General features: G+C 35.9%; 1 protein-coding gene across 3 annotated transcripts in view; it reads right to left on the bottom strand.

Moving 5' to 3' along the window:
- The window catches only part of LOC113513277 (rho GTPase-activating protein 7), a 422,365-nt gene that overhangs the window by 46,235 nt on the left and 354,316 nt on the right, over nucleotides 1-21,814 (bottom strand). For all 3 annotated transcript variants that reach the window (XM_052902002.1, XM_052902003.1, XM_052902004.1), the window contains one exon: nucleotides 12,738-12,886. In XM_052902002.1, coding sequence (XP_052757962.1) covers nucleotides 12,738-12,886 — 149 coding nt within the window. The remainder of the gene's footprint in view (nucleotides 1-12,737; nucleotides 12,887-21,814) is intronic.

Here is a 21,814-nt window from a genome sequence, read left to right as displayed (position 1 = left end):
ATTTTTTGGTATTTAAGTTTTTTTTCATACAACTTAGAATGGGAAACAAGCTGACGGTCCACCTGATGGAAAGTGGTAACCGTCGCCTATACACATGAGCAATACTATGGACATAACAGAGTATACTGTTCGCCCGTTCCGTTATAGAGTCGCCCATGATTCCCCCCATGCGTTGCCATTCCTGAGGACTCAGGTGTTATTCCTCTGTACCCAGTAAATTCACGCCACATTCCACCCTTCCAACCGAAACACAGCCATGCAAACACAACTGCTTCACGGTTGAAACACGAATGAGACAGAAGTACCCAAGCAATGGACTTTTGTACAAAGTCTCCCTCTGGTCCTAAGTACTCAACCTATGTGTAATATTTAGGATTCCAAATGATTATTCATTTTAAAAATATCTTTAAAAATGCTCAATAGTATTATTCAGATTTTTGTACATTTTGCGAATGGTAACACAATACATTTAAAACTAGCAGCTTCCCGCGGCATTGCCCATTTCTAACTACGTAGTTTGCGTATATGATTCCCATTGTAACTCTTAATAAATCTGGTCTTATATTGTATTATATACTTAAATGATAATTACGTACCTAATACCTTCATAAAGTTTTAGGCCATTCAACTGATCGGTTACTTTATAGCATTTTATATGTTATTCTTTAGATTGATATATTTTTTTTATTTATGAACCGATTGAAATGAAACAAACACAAAATGTTAAGAGAAGTAAACCGCAGCGTATTATTGAAAATGGTGTTCAAATCGGTTAAGCCGTTTCTGAGATTTTTTTTTTAATGGGTGATAATGGAATGGTAAGCCCGCCTGCGCTATCGATATACGCTGGCGGGGCACCAGTGGGGGATGATAGGTGACAATGGAAGCAGGTTAGTTAGCCCATCGTGACAAATTCCGCTAGAATTAACCGCGAACCTAGGGAACCGCGTGAAGGACGACCTGACAGGGTGTATTGCTAGCAATAGGTCAGTTAGACCCCATTACCAACAATCCCTTTCCCCCCGTTTCTGAGATTAGCATGCACAAACTCACAGTCAAACAGATAAAAATTCTAAAAATCATTATTTTGTGTACTATTACAATCATAAAGCTAAATCATAAGGCAAAAGATATAGTTTTTCTTATATATCTTTTATGTACAGACAGCGACCAGTTAAGATTTTATTGTATACACTAGCTGACTCGGCAAACGTTGTTTTACTATATACGTTATTTCTAGAACTATACATGAAGTTTTCTCGTACTACAATTATTATATTCGATTGTCATCTTGCAACTCTATTGCGGCATATAAAAATCGCGATTAAAAAACAGGGGTTGATCGTAAAATCGTGAAAACTTGAATTTGTATGTATTTTTCAATGCTTAATCATAATAAAATGAAAATAAAAAAAATTGTCAAAAAAAAAAAAAATCATTGAGGGGTATGAAAAATAGATGTTGGCCGATTCTCAGACCTACTCGATATGCACACAAAATTTCGTAAAAAATCGGTAAAGCCGTTTCGGAGGAGTTTGGTAACAAACACCGCGACACGAGAATTTTATATATTAGATTGATGTTCGTTTGAATGTAAACGAGTAACGTTTTACGCACATCTCCCAGGCTGTCAGTGAGCATAATATTTCACAGTGTTAACAAGGCAGGTCGCGACACGCGCATCCATCACACTACCACATAATTATACGGTTAGCCAATTAAACAGTAACAAATTAACTAATTTAAATAACTCGAACGGAGATTTGCATTTTTGTGAACGTGTTAATGTCATATGTAGTTTGTTTGACGGTTAATCTTTGCGGGTAAGCGGTAAAACAATAGATATTTGCAAGCTGAAAGTTGAAAGATTTATATATAAAATTGTTTAACAAAAAAAAAATTCAATGTTGTTTTCAAAATTAAACTAGTGAACCGATTTTGATAAAATTTCTATTTTGCCAATTTGCAATTTTTATCTTTTCAGATATTTTTTTTATACAACTTAGAATGGCAAACAAGCTGACAGCCCACCTGATGGAAAGTGGTAACCGTCGCCTGTAGACATGAGCAGTACCATGGACACAACAGAGTATACTGTTTCGCCCATGATACCCCACATGCGTTGCCATTCCTGAGGACTCAGATGTTATTCGTCTGTACCCTGTAAATTCACGCCATATCCCACCTTTAAAAAAGAATTTTCCAAATCGGTCCGTGACTGACGGAGTTATGAGGTAACAAACATAAAAACAATACAAACGTATTCAAAACCTCCTACTTTGCAAAATAGGTTGAAAATTCCAAACTATCGTTTAATTTCGCAAGATCCCATCATACTGAAGTTAGTAGAACTGATAAGAAAACAAATTTCGGGTTTGCCAATTAGAATTTGGCAAAGTTTACCCGAGTAGGATGCATGTATGTACACGGCGGATACATACTTCACTAAAGAAACTAACTGTATTAGTTTGTTGTACAATAAGTTGGGAGTATCGGTTTGTTAACCAACTTATACACTAAACTAGTTGTTGCCTGCGGCTTTACATGCGTGGTATCGTGTGCGAAGCCCCTTTAAGTTGAAATTTTCAAATATCCCTTCTCAGTGGATGCTTATGTTGTATTAATGTTTCAAATGTCAGCATTCTAGACTGGATAGTTTTAATGTAATATCTACAGGTTTAGCTTACGTGTAATTACATCGAAAAAGCTCGACTAGTTTTAGAGTCAACTCGTGATCTTTAGTAATAAGCGATTTATTTATTAGCACGAGCTAATAGTGAATAGTTTTGGCTATACGGTAACTGTCAATCTAGACAAACAATTTTATAAGTATACAGATTAATTAGATTGAAACATGATAACTTCTATGTAACATAATAAATAAAAGTAATTTTTATTCAAGTAAACTGTTTTGAAAATAATAATCTTTTATGAATCTAACGCAATGCATAAATAATTAATTAATTTAAAAATTAATTAAAAGCAATCTCGATTAAATCTGTCCTTAAGACAACCGCCGCCGACAAATTATAAGATTTTTCCCGTCTTGAGAGCTTTTCTTGCATCGGGGATAAAAGAATGGTATCGCGTAAGTGTTTTAATTATAAATCACAGCGGTATTCGGTGTGGCACGGCGCTGTTCATCTATAGACGACAATAACCACTTCCTATCAGATGTACTGTAGCCATGTGGGCCCGGTATAGAATGGACCACACCTTTTCTCTCCGCAAGTATCATAAGAGATAGATAAAAAAAAAATTTCCAAGGTAATAAATAAAAGAAAAAAGTACAATGGAATTGAGAACTTTTTTTTTAAGTGGATTGAAACTATGTTATTATTATGTCCACTGCTGGACATAAGCCTTGTCCAAAAGGGAAGTTTTGATAGTAGTTGCCACGCTCGGCAGGCGGGTTAGCAACCGCAGTTAGGCTTTTAGAGTTGTTTTAAGAGGGACGCTGCTGCCCATCTCACGTCCTTCCTTTGTCGCTTCTTAAGACATCCACGGGAAAGGAAAGGGTGGCCCATTCTATGCCAGGGCACACACGAAGAAATTGTATATTGAGTCAAAATGTTACGTCATCAATCGACATACTCTTAGCATTAGTTTAGATCAGAGAGAAACTCTGTAAAAAAGTCGCTTACTTGGACACCTCTGTCCCATTCATGTTTCTACCGTGAAGCAGTGATTTTAACAGTGACAGGCAATGAATTTATAGAGTACAGAGGAATAACACTTGAGTCCTCAGGAACGGCAACGCATGGGGGGTATTATGGGCGAAACAGTATACTCTGTTATGTCCATGGTACTGCTCATGTCTATAGACGACGGTTGCCACTTTCCATCAGGTGGGCCGTCAGCTTGTTTGTCATTCTAAGTCGTATAAAAAAAACTGAGTCTTACTCAGTATCCTCATTTTTAAACTGAGTAAGTAAATGTTAGAAAAAAAAAGAAATTAGTTTAAACGGTAAAATATGCTCCTATTTTCAAGCGAATTTTGAACAAGCTTGTTTGCCATTCTAAGTTGCATAAAAAAAAGCATAACAATTTTATATACATGTAAGTCTTTAGATCCATCTATTCACCTTATTCCAATACGAGTAATAATAGTAAATAGGTAAGCATAATTGTATATTTAAAATTGCAGTGATACCAAGCACGAGCTAGTAGTCTGTGGTTTCATCGGCAATTTGTGTGGGACACGAGGTTTCTCTTCTGACACGGCGAGGTAGTAATGAGGGAAGCAATAATCGTAATAGTTAAAATATTAACTTAAGTGCCTTAACCGAGGGTAAGTGCACAGTTTTATAGGGTTTCTTCATAGGTACGCGTTGGAGTAGAATGGCCACGTAGTTAATTTGGGTTTTTAGATACAATAATAAAATCTCGTTTTTAAAAAATGGGATGTTGAGGGGATGGGTAGCAATGACTCTCTTAAAACGTTACCAAAAGCCGACCCGCATGCCAAATGTGGCAACTACTGGCAACTCCCCTCCCCCCCCCTCCTCCTTATGGGGACGGCTATAATCAGCAGTGTAAAAATTGCACAATGCCATCAAGATCCAAACTAAGTAAATCTTGTACTATGGGAACTAGATAACTTACATGGAATAAACATAAATAACTTTTTATTCTACATATTATACCCATAACAATATAAACGGGCATCATCATCATCATATCCGCCTTTAACAGTCCACTGTTGAACATAAGCTTCCCCCTTGGGGGGGTTTTGCCAGTAGCTGGCATATTTGGCAGGTGGGTTGGCAACCGTATTTAGGCTTTAGAGACGTTTTAAGAGGCACGCTGCTGCCCATACTTTGCCCTCTCTTAGTCGCCTCTTACGACCTATGGGAAAGGAAGGAGAGGCCTATTCTATGCTGGGACCACACGGCATAAACAGGCCTACCTACATATTAATACAAATATTTGCATTACGCGGAAATCGAACTTACGGCAATTCGAAGATAAAACAGTGTTATTCCGCTGTACCACAAAGTTTGTCAATATAAAATATGTTTTTTTTTCTCTTATTCATCTTTTTTTTTCTGTTGGATAAGCAAAAGGAACAAATCCATACAGCCTAGTTTGACGTAAGTGAAGTTTGATTTTTTATTTTTTTCTTTTTATGAATATTATAACTAGGTACTTAATCTTCTTAATTGTGTTCTTAAAAAAATATATATAGATAAGAATATTATTATTAATATCGGGAAATCTGTTGTATTAGAGATAGCTTCTGTCAGTTCCATTTCTTTGTGCTGTCAAAGCAAAATCGCTGATTTATCTCTATCAAAATTTCATAAAAATGGCCGGTGTGCCTCAACGAAATTTCTGGATTTTCTTCAATCCAATAGAAATGTTTACGGGTGGCGATGGTCGCCGTGTACCTTGATTGCTTTTGTAAATTGATATAATTAAACGAAATAGGTGTCATTGTAAATTTTATAAGTCGTTTGACTAATACCTTCGTCTCTATTGCCAGCAGAATTTATTAACTGCCTTTTTAGAAGTCTACACCTTGAAATGGTAACGGAATTTATATACAATTGCTTTTTTCGTCAGTCCAGTAATAAGCGGGACACGATTCCCTGCTCCTCATATTAGGATACTCAGTGTAAAGTAAAGAGGAAACACGCGACCACCACCAGAGGGAGACTTTGTACAAAAGTCGATTGCTTGGGCACCTCTGTCTCATTCGTGTTTCAACCGTGAAGCAGTTGTGTTTGCATGGCTGTGTTTCGGTTTGAAGGGTGGGATATGGCGTGAATTTACTGGGTACAGAGGAATAACACCTAAGTCCTGAGGAGTGGCAACGCATGGGGGGTATCATGGGCGAAATAGTATACTCTGTTATATCCAAGGTACTGCTCATGTCTATAGGCGACGGTTACCACTTTCCATCAGGTGGGCTGTCAGCTTGTTTGCCATTCTAAGTTGTATAAAAAAAAAAGCAACGAAAATCTTTGAGCCGAAACTCAAAATACCCAGACTTAAAACACCCAAACCCAATATAATTATATCTACTTATATTTTGATGTTCATCATCATACCAGCCTTTAACTGTCCACTGCTGGACATAAGCCTCCCCTTTGGGGGGTTTTGCCAGTAGTTGCCATACTTGGCAGGCGGATTTGCAAACACAATTATGCTATACAGATATTTTAATAGGGACGCTGCTGCCCATCCCTCATCTTCCTTTAGGCGCTTCTTAAGACATCCACGGGAAAGAAACGGTGACCTATTCCGGGATCTACACATCTAAAAAGAGCATATTATTTCTCAAAAGACCGGTAACACACTTGCAGTTTCTCTGATGCTGCGGATGCATATGGGTGACAGAAATCGAGCTGCACGCTCGTTTTTCTCCTATGTTATAAAAGAATCTGTAAAAACACAGCGAGATTGTTACCCTACTATAATATTGTAAGGATCTAAAATAATTATCTCAGTATATTGTTTACACGAGGCAAGTGCCCGTACAACAATCACAAATCGTAAAATCCTTACGGAATGCCCACTTGTCTATAGGCGATGGTGGAATGAGTCGGGAGCCATTTACAAAGAAATTATTAGCCATGCGCCAGTGGTAGGTTGGCCGATTTCATTTCATTATATCTGTTTTCACTTCCAATACATGTGTGTGGTGTGTTTGTATGCGCTAATCACTCGTGCGAGTGACTAAACACTTATTTGAGTTTTGTTTTTATAGTTATCACTTTACATACTTTCGTTTTCTAATGAGATTGAAGTTTTGTTGTTTATAGTGTTTTGAGATTTAATTGGATTTCCACGATGGCCCACGTGATGGAAAGTGGTAAGCGTCACCTATCCATCATATCCAATGCAGTTTAAAAGTAAAATCAACAAGTTATTCAGACAAATAGTGATTTTTATCAATTATTAAATGAATAATATTAATATTTACGATACTCGAATATAGCATTTCGTGATTTAAAATAAAAAAAAAGTAACTTGGTAGAGTAGTTGTATAAAAGTGTTTTCTTTTTTGTTTTTATGGGTCAAATTGGAATGGTAACCCCACCAACGCTAACGGGATACGCTGGCGGAGCACCAGTGAAGGGTGATAGATGAGAATGAAAACAGGCAATTTAGCCCATCATGATGAATTCATCAGGAATTAACCATGATAGTTTAAAGGAACCGCGAGGAGGTCGACCTGGTTGGGTATATTGCTAGCAATGGGATTCTTAGTTTAACTAACAATCCCTTTCCCCCCTGTATAAAAGTGTTGTTAAAAATATATATATTTTATTATGATTTTTGTTAATTCAAATTATTAAAACTACATATATACGTATAACTATATAGTTAACAATGTTGTTATGTATATATTGTACAATATTATAAGACGCGTTTATTTTCAGAAAGTAGAAATTTTGAATTAGATTTATTATGAAATTTATTTGCTAGAAACATTGTAAAAAAGGTGTTGTATTTGTGAAGTTTATAAGACGTCCATTATGTTTCGCCACATCAAATGGCATGTAAATATTAATTATTGAATTTATCTACAGATATGCTATTTAATACAGATATATTATATATTTAATTTTCAATTATTTACTATTATATATTTAATTTACTACATTATACAATAAATCACTAGTAATACCAAGTGCACACTTTGGTCATGCATTATAAGCAGTCAATAAAGCTATTATGATTATTAGTGCAGTATTAAATTGTCATTAGCAATAGATTTGGATTGAGATCGATGTTGGATTCAAGAGTTATCCTACTGTTTGTTTGTTTGTTTGTTTATTTATTGATTATTATTATAATTTAATTGCTTTCTATTTGTATACAATTGTTGTTTTCTTTTGTCTGTTTTGTTTTGATTTCTTTTGTTCTTGTTTTGTACGCTACTGTGTGGGCCGCATGCTTCTTCGATTAAATTATTTCTATTCCTTCTTTTCTTTCTATTATAAATAATAATAATGATAGAAATGCCAATTATTCAAATTATATATAAAGGAATAATATAAATTAAATTATATAGTCAATTATAGAAATGTTAATTATTATTATTACAATTTAAGTTTAGTCAATTACTTGCACCGTTTTAAACGGGTCACAGTTACGTCATTAAATATAAACTTTATACACAAGGTAATCGTAAAACCAGTGAACTTATCTGTAAACTTAACTCGCTCTATAGGAATTAATGTAGGAAACGATAAGTACCGCTTAGTACACGCACGGGAGAAATGTGAAATAATATGTTAGTCTTAGACCAATAACATGCAGGTATACTCTATCTAAGTGGCAGTGTGGTCCCGCCATAGAATAGGCCTCCCCTTCCTTTCCCGTGGGTGTTGTAAGAGGCGACTAAGGGAGGGCGAGGGATGGGCAGCAGCGTCCCTATTAAAACATCTCTAAAGCTTGTTTGAAGACTGGCATATGATATAAAATCTCTTTCCCTTTAAGCTTCTCCTGCTGGTTACTCTGTTCGAGTCATAGATTACTATTTGCTCTTCTATTGCAGTTGTTTTATTTAATTGTTTTATATAGTAATATTTTATGTATTTATTTATGTATGCATTTATTGTATGTATATATTTATTTATTTAATTATTCTCTATTCAAAAATGCACCGCCTACGTATTTCTCAGTTTGCCCAATGGTTGACTGGTAGAGAACACCGTCCGGTGTTAAGTCCGCCACACGTAAGCACATAGACTTTTACTGTGCATTAAAGTTTAAATAAATAAATAAATATGGCAGTGAAATTACAGGATACAGAGGCATAACATCTTAGATCTCAGGAATGGCAAAGCATAAAGGGTATTATGGTAATAACTACGTGTAATTTGGTTGAGAAAGCTCGACTAATGTAAATGTACTCTAAGGACTAAGGGTCCCGGGTGGTCCCGAAACTAGTCGAGCTTCCTCGACTAAATTAAATACGTAAATTAAACTGGTAGTTATTATATTAAACTATAATGTGTACTTACAAAACTTTTAACATTACACTCTGTTATGTCCATAGTACTGTTCATGTCTATGAATGTACGAATGAATGAATGGTTTATTTTCTCTTCACGAAAGGTAGTATAAAGTGACAACTTGAGGTACAATTAAATATGTAAGACCAATTTTGTGAGAGACTGGTGCTTGCGGTAGGTTTTGAAGGACCTGTGTTACAAGTCACCAGTGCCCCATCTCCATGGACTACACACACACAAGGCAACCAATTAGTGTTATAATACACAGATAACAATAATGAGGTATAAAGTGTAAGAATAAACGTAACATTAAAACTTATAAGAATTATAACTTAGGCAAAATTAATTACAAAGTACAGACTCTGTGTTCGTGCGCGCGTGTGTGCGTGCGTGCGTGCGTGCGTGCGTGCGTGCGTGCGTGCGTGCGTGTGTGTGTGGGGAGGGGGGAAGGTTTGAGAGAGAGAGCATAGGGAGTGAGTGTATGTGATGTCTATAGGTGACGGTTACCACTTTCCATCAGCTGGGGAGTGGCAAGTATGTTCAGTACTGGATCAACAGATGGTTTTTCTGATGATGATGGACAGAGATATTAATATTATGGGAGTGCAGTCTCAACAGATTATAAACTTTGAGGGTTTCTCTTCATATATTAAAAGGCATGAGGAACGTTCGAGACTAATTTTGATAATTAAATTCTGCATAAAAGTTTAGAACTCTTGTGGCTGATGTCGGTCGTCAGAGTGGGTTAATCCTTAAAATAAACTTTTGCGTTAATTATTGTGTTATTCATATACATGGATTTATACGGATGTCAGGAATGGTATTTAGCGTGCTACTTTTTTGCTCTAATTAAGCACTAGGGCAAAAAGTGTCACGGAAAAAAATCCTAGTTCAATATAAACCTCCTGGCAAAAAATTATGTCGAAATTATTGATAAATTGACTAGAATATCATCAAGTGTTATTAATATTCATCTTACCAGAGGAGGATTTTGTACATAAGTCGTTTGCTTGGGTACCTCTGTCCCATTCGTGTTTCAACCGTGAAGCAGTTGTGTTTGCATGGCTGTGTTTCGGTTTGAAGGGTGGGATATGGCGTGAATTTACAGGGTACAGAGGAATAACATTTGAGTCCACAGGAATGGCAACGCATGGGGGGTATCATGGGCGAAACAGTATACTCTGTTATGTCCATGGCCATGACCATAATGCTCATGTCTATATATATATATATATATATATATATATATATATATATATATATATATATATATATATATATATATATATATATATATATATATATAACCTACATATATATTATTAAATATTTACAACAAAATAACAAAAACAAAGGTAATTTACCAAACAGCCGAAATATATGCCACTAAGGGATATTAATATATGTATATTATGTACAGAGTAAATAGCAGTTACAACTTAGTAATGTAATTTAAAGTTAAGAACACAATTACAGACTTTTCAGGACCTAGGTACATATATATGAAAACAAATGACTCTAGTTTTGTAATCGTAAAAGTACATTAACAACACTTGCTGTAACCCGCGGATTTTCTTCTGTTAATAGAGTGTTTGTTTTGAAAATAGTACGTATAAATCTATAATTATAATAAATCTGTAGAGAGGTCAATTCTGTACATGAAATATGTTTCCAAAATAACTATCAGGCGGTGATTAGTGATCGATACTGATGCCAAAAATGTCTGTCTGTATGCTCATTATAGAAACAAAAACTACTCGACGGCTTTTAACGAAACTTGGTACAATTATTCTTCATACTCTTGGGCAGGTTATATTATACTTTTCATCACGCTACGATCAATAGGAGCAGAGCAGTGAAGGGAAATGTTGGGAAAACGAGAGAAGTTACTTAAATTTTAAGCTTCCGTCGCGTGTGCAGCCTTAATGACCATTTTTTTAAATGTAAAAATGCCCACCCATGCGACCCCGGGACGGACCGCTAGTAACAAATATGAGTATTAAATATCAATCTGTATTTACCAGAGGGAGACTTTGTATGAAAGTCGTTTGCTTGGGTACCTCTGTCCCATTCGTGTTTCTATTGTGAAGCAGTTGTGTTTGCATGGCTGTGTTTCGGTTTGAAGGGTGGGATATGGCGTGAATTTGCAGAGTACAGAGGAATAACACCTGAGTCCTCAGGAATGGCAACGCATGGGGGGTATCATGGGCGAAACAGTATACTCTGTTATGTCCATGGTAGATAAATAACTTACGTATGGTGAGTCTTTAGATTGATATATTTTTTTCATTTATGAACCGATTGAAACAAAACAAACGTTAAATATTAAGTGGGGCAAACCGCAACGTACTAGTGAAAACCGTATTCAAATCGGTTAAGCCATTTCTGAGATGAGCTTGCACAAACGTACAGACAAACGGATAAAAATTCTAAAAATTATTGTTTTGGGTTCCTATCGTATTCAAAAAGCCCCCCTTTAATAGTTTTTCTTATTAATCCTCCATGTGCAGACAGCAACCAGTTACGATTTTATTATACGTATTGGTACACTATCGGAACGCGATGTAAAACGTTTGCAGGTAATTAGTACCTACGTACCTGTTTCTTTCTTTGTTGCCGACGTTTTGACGTGGATTGCACCATGGTGTAATCACCATAGCTACTTACATATGATTCTTGTTATGTAATATTAAAAAAGAACATAATAAAACCATCATGGCCACCATAGCTACCCCTACATAATGATAATAATAATAAATAAAAGTTTATTTTTTTATACCACTGAGGTGGCAAACAAGCATACGGCCGCCTGATGGCAAGTAATTACTGTAGCCTATATGTACTCTTTTTTATTTTTATTTTATTTATTTTATATGTACTCTTTATTGTAAAATGGCAGTCATAACCTCAATTTGTTTGCCATTCTAAGTAGTATAAAAAAAAACTTAAGATACTACCAATAGTAAATCTTCAGTTTACATATGTTTTCTTGTTATGTAATATTAAAAAAAGAACATAATAATCCTACATCCGTTTGTAATATCCAATCATAGTTCAATCGTTTTCGAGTGACGTAACAAGAAAAAGATGTCGAACACAACAGTACAAATACAGACGTGGGCGAACTGGCTCGACACCATGTAACAGGTAGGCAACAAAGAAAAACAAAGTTTTCCAATCAGCACGCAGTGCCAATAACACTGTCACTTTCTTTATTCCTCTATCCAAAAGTGGCATGTTTTATTTTTATATTATTACACTAACTATTTAGTATGATTACGTTCAAATATTAGCTGTAGTCGAGGGGGAAGGGGATTGTTAGTAATGGGCTCTGAACCATTGCTTCCACTTGGACATCATAATGGTAACTTCTAGTGGAATCCACCACGATGGGCTAACTGACCTGCTTTCTAACTACTAACAAACTGCCGCCTATCATCCCTCCCTGGTCCCTAGCCAGTGTATATCGATACCGCTGCTGTAGTCCCCACTTTCTCGAGTAAATTTTGATTTATATAAAAAAAATGTATCTCACAGATTAAATCACTTGTACATTAGGTTAATACGTAACTTGATTTTTGAGCTTGGAAATTATCTATCTGCGTACCAAATTTCATTGGAATCTGTTGAGCCGTTAAGTATGAATATGCAATAAATATATTAAGGTACATATTTTTTTTATGTATAACGAGAATAGCTTAAAGACTATGATACGAGAGGGAGTCATTTTCTTATGAGCAGTAGAAGGATTTCAAATGTACCACTCACCGATCTCTTCTGATGGTGATGGTGTTCCAGCTTCATGTTGGCGCAGCGGTTCAGGGCCGTGAGTCGTCTGAAGAGGGACTGCAAAGAGTCTGCATCGAGGAATGGATGGTCGTTCTGTACTCCGGACACGTCTATAGGGAATTGGAGATCTGTAACAAGCAAATTTTTGGTAAGTAGGTAATCTTTATGGCAGTAGCATTCATATTTCTTTTTATTATTATTTTTAATAAGGAATTTTGCGACTGGCTCTTGTCCACAATTAGATTTTTTTTATACAACTTAGAATGGCAAACAAGCTGACGGCCCACCTGATGGAAAGTGGTAACCGTCGCCTATAGACATGAGCAGTACCATGGACATAACAGAGTATACTGTTTCGCCCATGATACCCCCCCATGCGTTGCCATTCCTGAGGACTCAGGTGTTATTCCTCTGTACCCTGTAAATTCACGCCGATGTCGTACAATGACGTGCAACGTCTCCGAAGAGATCTCCGCGCCACATCAGGTGGACCGTCAGCTTGTTTGCTATTCTAAGTTGTATAAAAAAAAGTCTCTTGATCTGACTGCCGTCAATTAAAGTGACATGTCATCACATGCCCGAAATCCATTGTTTTCCAAAACACACCGCAACTTTGCATAAAATATCGCTCATTTATCGAATCAGACAATGAGCAAGCAACATTATCTTAACCCAAACGACAGGAAACGTCACTCAGACATGGGAATAAAGCGGCTGTCGCGCCACACGTGAACGTCAAAGCAGAGCTGAGTCCATTGAACAATATAGGGAGACGTAGGGAACACCATTCATAAGTCTCCAACTTGATGAATGTGACAATTATACATACATTTGATGTTCATATGAATGATTCTATTCGCATGGTGACAGCACTTTCCATAATGTTGAAAATTGGCAGTAATTTGAGTTAGGCGAATTGATTTATTTTATTTCATTCCGCTACCGTTAGTATGCATGCGACTGCCAACATTTCATGACTGATTACTCGACTCCACTACTGTAATTACAAACTACATACATACGAGTACATATCTGTCACGCCTGTCTCCCATTAGGGTAGGCAGAAACAATCGAACGCCAAACGCCGAAGGGGGAGAAGGTATTGTTAGTAATGAGGACTACTAGTCCCATTGCTAGCAACAACGTCCTTCCTGGAAATCATCATGCTGAATTCCAGGTGTATTCATCACGATGGGCTAACTGACCTGCCTTTTCATCCTCACCTATCATCTGTCACTGGTGCCCCGCCAGCGTATACCATTAGCGCAGGTGGGGTTACCATCCGATTGTCATCTATTAAAAAAATGGCATGAATTTACTGGGTACAAAGGAATAACACCTGAGTCCTCAGGAATAGCAACGCATAGGGGGTATCATGGGCGAAACAGTATACTCTGTTATGTCCATGGTACTGCTCATGTCTATAGGCGACGGTTACCACTTTCCATCAGGTGGACCGTCAGCTTGTTTGGCATTCTAAGTTGTATAAAAAATAAATAAAAAAAAAGTGAAGGTTTGAGTAAACTACAATAATAACAACCCTATATTTTAATCTAAATTTAAACTCTTTTCTAACAGTAATAATTAACTGTCATGTAAGTAGGTGGGTAGTGTAAAGTTCTTGCATCCGTAAAACTAGGCCGATTGTCATTTCAATACTGTGTAGTTTCCGGACCGATGCGGGGCCGTCGAGGGGGTGGGGAGGGGTTGCTTTGAACGCAGTGGTGGGAGATTTCCGACGTAGGCATACACTTGTCGACCATCGAACAAGTAGGTCGCGTCAAGATTGTTGAGTTTGGTACTTTTATGTTTATAATTTCTTTCAAAAGTATGCACGTGAGTCAATAATATATGAAATAATTATATATTGCATCTGATCATTAATAAAACGAAACTTTAAATGGAATTGATGTTTTTATCTACTGTTATTCTGTTTGTCAAGGCACTTTAAATAAAGAGAAGGCAGAAGAAAATCTTTCAATTGTATTTTTATGAACCGATTTTGATAGAAATTTTTGTAATATTAAATTAAAACAAAAACAAAATTGCTTATTGCTTACTTCAAATCAATAATCATTATTTTCTAATGTTATTAAGTATAAAGATGTTACAATTAAACCAATTCTTAGGTACATGAATATAATTTTGTGTTACTATGGCACATGCGTGAAAAAGGGAAATTGTTGTTCTATATATTTTGCTTTTTGTTTGTTTTTTTTTGTTGCTTTTTTGTTTTTCATTCTTTTATCTCTTTTACTGTGTATTATGTGTATGTTTGTATTGTAATTTGTATGCTGTAAGTAATGTAAGTAAATCATCTATCTATCTATAAATATAAAATACAAATAACCATAATAAATGTAAATAGATTGACAAATAATAAAAAAAAAATAATACGTAAACGACAAGTAAATTAATAAGCTCTTATTATTTTAACACGTTTTTAAATTAATTTCAAAATAGATTAGCAATTATTTGTCATTTTGCAATTTTTTCAGTTTTCAATTAAAATTATTTCATGGTAGCTCAATTGTAATTTCGTTTAACTGTAATTAATTATTTCATCGTAATTGCTTTTTACACTTACTTAGGGCTATGCATATATTTTACCGTAAACTAGTTGTGTTTACATGGCTATGTTTCTGTTTCAAGAGCGGGATATGGCAGTCAAAGTATAAGGTATAAAGTGATAACACTTTAGGTTAGGGGGGAAGGGATTGTTAGTAATGAGACTCCATTGCTAGCAATAAACCCTATCAGGTCGACCACCACTCGGTTCCCCCTAGAAACCAGCTTAATTCTTATGGAATTAGTCATAAGGTTAGTTTTTCGAAAATATTCAATTTGAGTGATAAGAAACCGTTTTAAAATAATATCTTAATGTCGCTTTGTGTATACAGCAGCTCGGCAATGTACGGGCTTGTTTAAAATTAACCCGTGGCCACCGAATCGTGAACGTTCGGCTCGTCGCTCCCGCCTTTCATCCCGGACCGGCAGCGTGCCGCTTCAGTACATTTAAATGGGATTTTTCGTATATTAGCAACTCACTATTGTTAGGTATTTATAATGGTTCGCTGGTGTTATTATTAGCTAGGCATTAAACTAATGTAGTGGAAGCTCGCTCTGTTTTAATATATCATTATCTATTTTTAAGACAAGGGGTTAACAGAGCTATAAGGCCTCCATCGTGCGTTTTTCAAGGCGCTCTCTTCCACGCACAACCATTATTTGAAATCAACTGCCAGCAGCAGTATTTCCGAACCGATACGACATCATAACCTTCAAGAAAAGAACATATTCAATGCCTCTGTTGCAGGTGATCATGGGCGGCGGTAGTCACTTACCATCAAGTGAGCCGCATGCTCGTTTGTCCTCTGTGTTATAAAAAAAAGTACAACTTTTTATGAATTAAAATATGATTCTTTTTAACTGACTCAAAAAGAAGGAAGTTTTTTATGGAATTGTCTTGTATTTAAGTTTTATTATTACATAATCAGTCGTTAATTGTCCACTATCTTGCTAGTAGTTGCCACGCTTGGCAGGTAGTTTGCCAATCTTTTGTGATGTTTTAAGAGGGACGCTGCTGTTCACCTCTCGCCTTCCCTTAGTCGCCTCTTACGACACCCACGGGAAAGGAAGAGGTGGGCTCACACCATACCATTTAGACGTGCCATGTTAGTGTCAGATTGGCATTGGTATTTAATTATGCATTGCAGGGAGTCAATCGATGCTGGTAGCTCAGGACCGTTCCTTATGGTAGTCTATGAGGGAGGTTTATGTCCACCAATGGATGGGTAATGGCTGAGATGGTGATGATGATTCAATTATGAAAGTTTTTTTTTAAAACCTATTCAGTTTCACTAACAGAACACACTCTAAACCGAATGTTCTTTTTTTTCTTGATGTGTGAAAATGGTATGGTAACCCCGCCTTCGCTAACGGGATACGCTGGCGGAGCACCAGTGAAGGGTGATAGATGAGAATGAAAACAGACCAGTTAGCCCATCATGATGAATTCATCAGGAATTAACCATGATAGTTTCTAGGGGGAACCGCGAGGAGGTCGACCTGGTTGGGTATATTGCTAGCAATGGGATTCTCAGTCTCCATTACTAACAATCCCTTTCCCCCCACCCTAAATCGGATGTTATCAATTCAGATAACACGCTGTATACGCTTTCAGCAATTTCAGACGATCCCGCGGTTTGCTGAAGGAGAATTCTTTATTAAACAAATAAGGAAGTCATGTTTTGCACGCACGGAACTTGGGAACAGTTTGGAGTTTTATTAAATTCTAAATTGGGTACACGCTATGTGGCTCTTGGATATTTTAAGACTTTAATCTGCTACCCCTAATCTTATCAGGGGTAGCAGTGCAAAGTTTTCTCTTTGACGTCAGAAGAAAGTCGAAGACCAAAATAGCTTTGTACTTTGTTGTTTAAATGTATATATATATTATATATATATGTTAAAGATATATAGGTTAATTGTACTAAATTTTTTTTAATGATATCTTATTTACCAGAGGGAGACTTTGTATAATAGTCGATTGCTTGGGTACCTCTGTCCCATTCGTGTTTCTACTGTGAAGCAGTTGTTTGCATGGCTGTGTTTCGGTTTGAAGGGTGGGATATGGCGTGAATTTACTGGGTACAGGGGAATAATACCTGAGTTCTCAGGAATGGCAACGCATGGGGGGTATCATGGACGAAACAGTATACTCTGTTATGTCCATGGTACTGCTCGTGTCTATAGGCGACGGTTACTACTTTCCGTGGGCCGTCAGCTTGTTTGCCATTCTAAGTTGTATAAAAAAATTTTGATATCATTTTCAATCGACGAATCAATTCAGTCATATTTTTTAATGTTTGTTACCTCATAACTCCGTCAGTTATTAACCAATTTAGATTTTTTTTTGTCTGAAAGGATGTATTTTAAGATTAGTTGCGTAGAGGTTTTATCAAAATCGGTTTAGTTTTTAAATCAAAATATATTAACTAATTTTGCTATACAATTGAAAGTGATTATTTTTTAAGGGAACACAATCTCAAATTATGATATTAAAAAACTCTGTATGACCTCGTAGTGAAGTAGTGGATATTGTCTTGAATAAATAAGGTAACGGGTTCGATTCTCGGTCGGGTCAGTTTAGAAAACTGAACTTTTCCGAAATCTTGGTTTTCTAGATATACCTCTAATTTTCATCACCTCGTTTCTTATAACGCAGGTTGTCTTAGTTCGGGGTCCAGACAATTGGTGTGTTTGTATGGCATTTAATATTTTATATACATATATATACATATATATATATATATATATATGTATATATATATATATATTATACAACTTAGAATGGCAAACCTTTAGTTCTCCCACAAATAAAGAGGAAGGCTGCTACGTGGCACGTCTACGTGACTTTACTAGTTTTTACCAAACACTTCATTCGTACGACCGTTATAATAATTATGTTCCCTGTCCAGGATAATAAGTCTATGTCTTTCTTCATCACAAATGAATGAGTTCACATGTGTACCAAATTTTACAACGATTGGCTGAAAGGTTAAAGTGTAAAGAGGTAATAAACAAACTAATTTTCACGTACATATAAGGATATTAATTTGTAAGTGAAAAGGTTAAGCCACAACAAATGAATAGAATAGAATAGAATAGAAACATTTATTATCAGTAAATATAAAATTACAATATAATATATAAATAACATATACAAAAAGTGTCCCATACTAGGCAAAAGGAACCGGCTCAGCTGATGCTGCGAGTGTCCCAGCGCAATGTGAACAGCAGCACGGCGCTGGTTTTCAGCTAGTCCCTCCAAATCCAGTGTTCGATAAAAATGGCATTTAATCTATTACATATTGAGGTGGCTACCGTAATATCTGGATAATATTCTTATCGCTCGAGTAATCTCACTGATAATGCACTTGTGCACCGTTTTTGCTAAGTTCTTAGTTTGTTATATTTGTTTTTATATTTAGCAGTATGAGCGCCCAACGGTTAACACTAGGCTCTGAGTAGAGATGGAAAGTGGTAACCGCCGCCTATAAACCATTTATATATATATTTACCAGAGGGAGACTTTGTACAAAAGTCGATTGCTTGGGTACCTCTGTCCCATTCGTATTTCAACCGTGAAGCAGTTGTGTTTGCATGGCTGTGTTTCGGTTTGAAGGGTGGGATATGGCGTGAATTTACTGGGTACAGAGGAATAACACCTGAGTCCTCAGGAATGGCAACGCATGGGGGGTATCATGGGCGAAACAGTATACTCTGTTATGTCCATGGTACTGCTCATGTCTATAGGCGACGGTTACCACTTTCCATCAGGTGGGCCGTCAGCTTGTTTGCCATTCTATGTTCCATAAAAAAAAAAAAAAAAAAAAAAAAAAAAAAAAAAACATGAGCAGTACCATGGACATAACAGAGTATACTGTTTCATCCATGATACTGCTCATGCGTTGCCATTCCTGAGGACTCAGGTGTCATTACAGGGTACACCTGTAGATTCACTGTCATATACCATCCTTCAAACCGAAACAGCCATGTAAATACGACTGCGTCACGGTAGAAACACGAATGGGACAAAGGTACCCAAGCAAACGACTATCTATAAATGCAAAGCCGGATGGAACCACGGTCATGTACACAAAGTAATATTATTACTCATTATTTAAAAAAAGTGTTCTAAATTAAAATCTCTAATTTTTTCGAAATGAATGTTTCATCAAAAACTGACGAAACATTTATAAGCTTCTATATTTATATGACGCGACCCACTTTTAGTTATATGAGAGATGAAATTGACATTTTTCATTCTACGTTCCTTTGGAAGAAAATATGAAAATTTTGTTACCACTTTCCATCAGATGGACTTTTTTTATAGCCCTCTTAAAATGGCAAAAAGCTTTCTTCCCTTTTCAAATTTCAACAAAAAATACATCAGTTAATTGTTTCTAACAATCTATACAAAATATAGCTGTACTTGCTTATATATACTTTATTGTGTTGGTATTGCCTTTATAAACATTAGATATTGAAATAACAGAGAATCGGTGGAAACAAAGCTCGTCGCTGGACCGAGCATTCCATTAACTCTGCAAATGGACTCTCTCTTTGTTTTCTTTATTCGTTACTCTGTTGACAGATCTGTGGCTTTCCGTTTTAAATTTAATTTTGCTACGTAAAAACACCAGCAACAGTTGTAAGAAAATTGATATAGGACATGTTTGGATACGGGAGAACTTATAAGTTGTAATTCAATGCAATTCAATCATTTATTGCTATTTTAAGTAACAATATAGGTCTTAAGTTATTAAAGGTAAAGAATCAACATGAACCCTGGAAGGGCGCAGCAATCACATTAATAAATATTTCATAAAGTACATAACAAAATTTTTACATTATATATATGTATAGTCGATTAACATAAAATAAATAAAACATTACTACATTGAAACAAATAGGTACAAATACAATTAAATTTTCTTATTGAAAAATTCCTGTAGTGTATAATAACTTTTTGTAATTAAATATTTTTTTTAGAGCTATTTTTAACTTTGAATAATACTACAAGTTGATTTTTTATTTATACTAGGGGCAGGTTATTTATAATAATATCTATATATTTTAGTTATAATATGTTTTTTTGTGTAACTTATAATGACAAACAAGCTGACTGCCCACCTGATGGAAAGTGGTAACCGTCGCCTATAGACATGAACAGTACTATGGACATAACAGAGTATACTGTTTCGCCCATGATACCCCCCCATGCGTTGTCATTCCTGAGGACTCAGGTGTTATTCCTCTGTACCCTGTAAATTCACGCCATATCCCACCCTTCAAACTGAAACACAGCCATGCAAACACAACTACTTCACGGTTAAAACATGAATAGGACAGAGGTACCCAAGCAATCGACTCTTGTACAAAGTCTCTCTCTGGTAAGTAGCGTCCCTCTTAAAACATCTCCAAAGCTTAACTGCGGTTGCCAATCCACCTGCCAAGCGTGGTAACTACTGGCAAAACCTTCTAAAGGGGAGGCTCATGTTATTAGAAGAGTAGTTTTAGTTTAAGTAGTATTAAATATACTTAATGCGCCAAATAGCTACCGCCTCTTTTCTTCTCTACCCAAAGGTTGTCTGGAAGAGATTGCTTTACCGATAAGACTGTCTTTTGTACTTTATTTTTTATTGATTTATTAAATTTTTTATTGTACACACAAGTTATAACAATATGATAGAGGTAATCAAATGTACAAAGGCGAGCTTAACTCTAATAGAGTTCTCTTCCAGCAACACCCAAAGTGGAAAGGAGCTTCAATGTCAGCGACTAGAGCGATATAAAATATTGTGACAATTGTAAAACAAACTAGACAAAATTAAATTAAATTATATATATATATATATATATATATATATATATATATATATATATATTTTATTTGTATTATTCTTTAAGTGGTACAATAAAAAGCCAATAAACAAAAATAAATAACTTTTGGAAACCGCCAAAGACATTACGCCTCTTTATTTGGCAGCTGAGTAAACATAACGAGGTCGACTACGTAAGGTGAAGGTTAGTTAGAACAATTGACCTCTGTGCTTATACAACGAAGCACTTTGAATATGTACTCTGTTGGAGTCGAATCCAGACGGAGAGGCAACGAGGTGAACATTGCACCTACGTACTCGTGTGAGATGGATTTTGTCGTTTGTTGCAAGTAAAGAACTTACGGTATTACACAATAAACGTAGCTTTTACCCGCGACTTCGTGTGCATAATATGTTTACTGATCGGGACGAAAAGCTACCTATATCCTTCTCCGTCCCATATAGTATGTATGTATCAAATTTTATAACGATTAGTACAGGGGTTAAGGCGCTAATAGGTAACAAAAAAAAACTCATTTTGACATTAATTTACAATGTAAATATTCGAGAATGGGTGTGTATTCTACGTATAAGGTCTTTTGTATTCTATTTAAAATACTCGTAAATTTATATCTTTAATTCCATATCATCATCACCATCATCATGAAT

This window comes from Galleria mellonella, unplaced genomic scaffold (genome assembly GCF_026898425.1).
Source record: "Galleria mellonella isolate WM207_F2 unplaced genomic scaffold, CSIRO_AGI_GalMel_v1 utg855, whole genome shotgun sequence".
NCBI lineage: Eukaryota > Metazoa > Arthropoda > Insecta > Lepidoptera > Pyralidae > Galleria > Galleria mellonella.
This window is presented reverse-complemented; position numbering and strand designations above follow the sequence as displayed.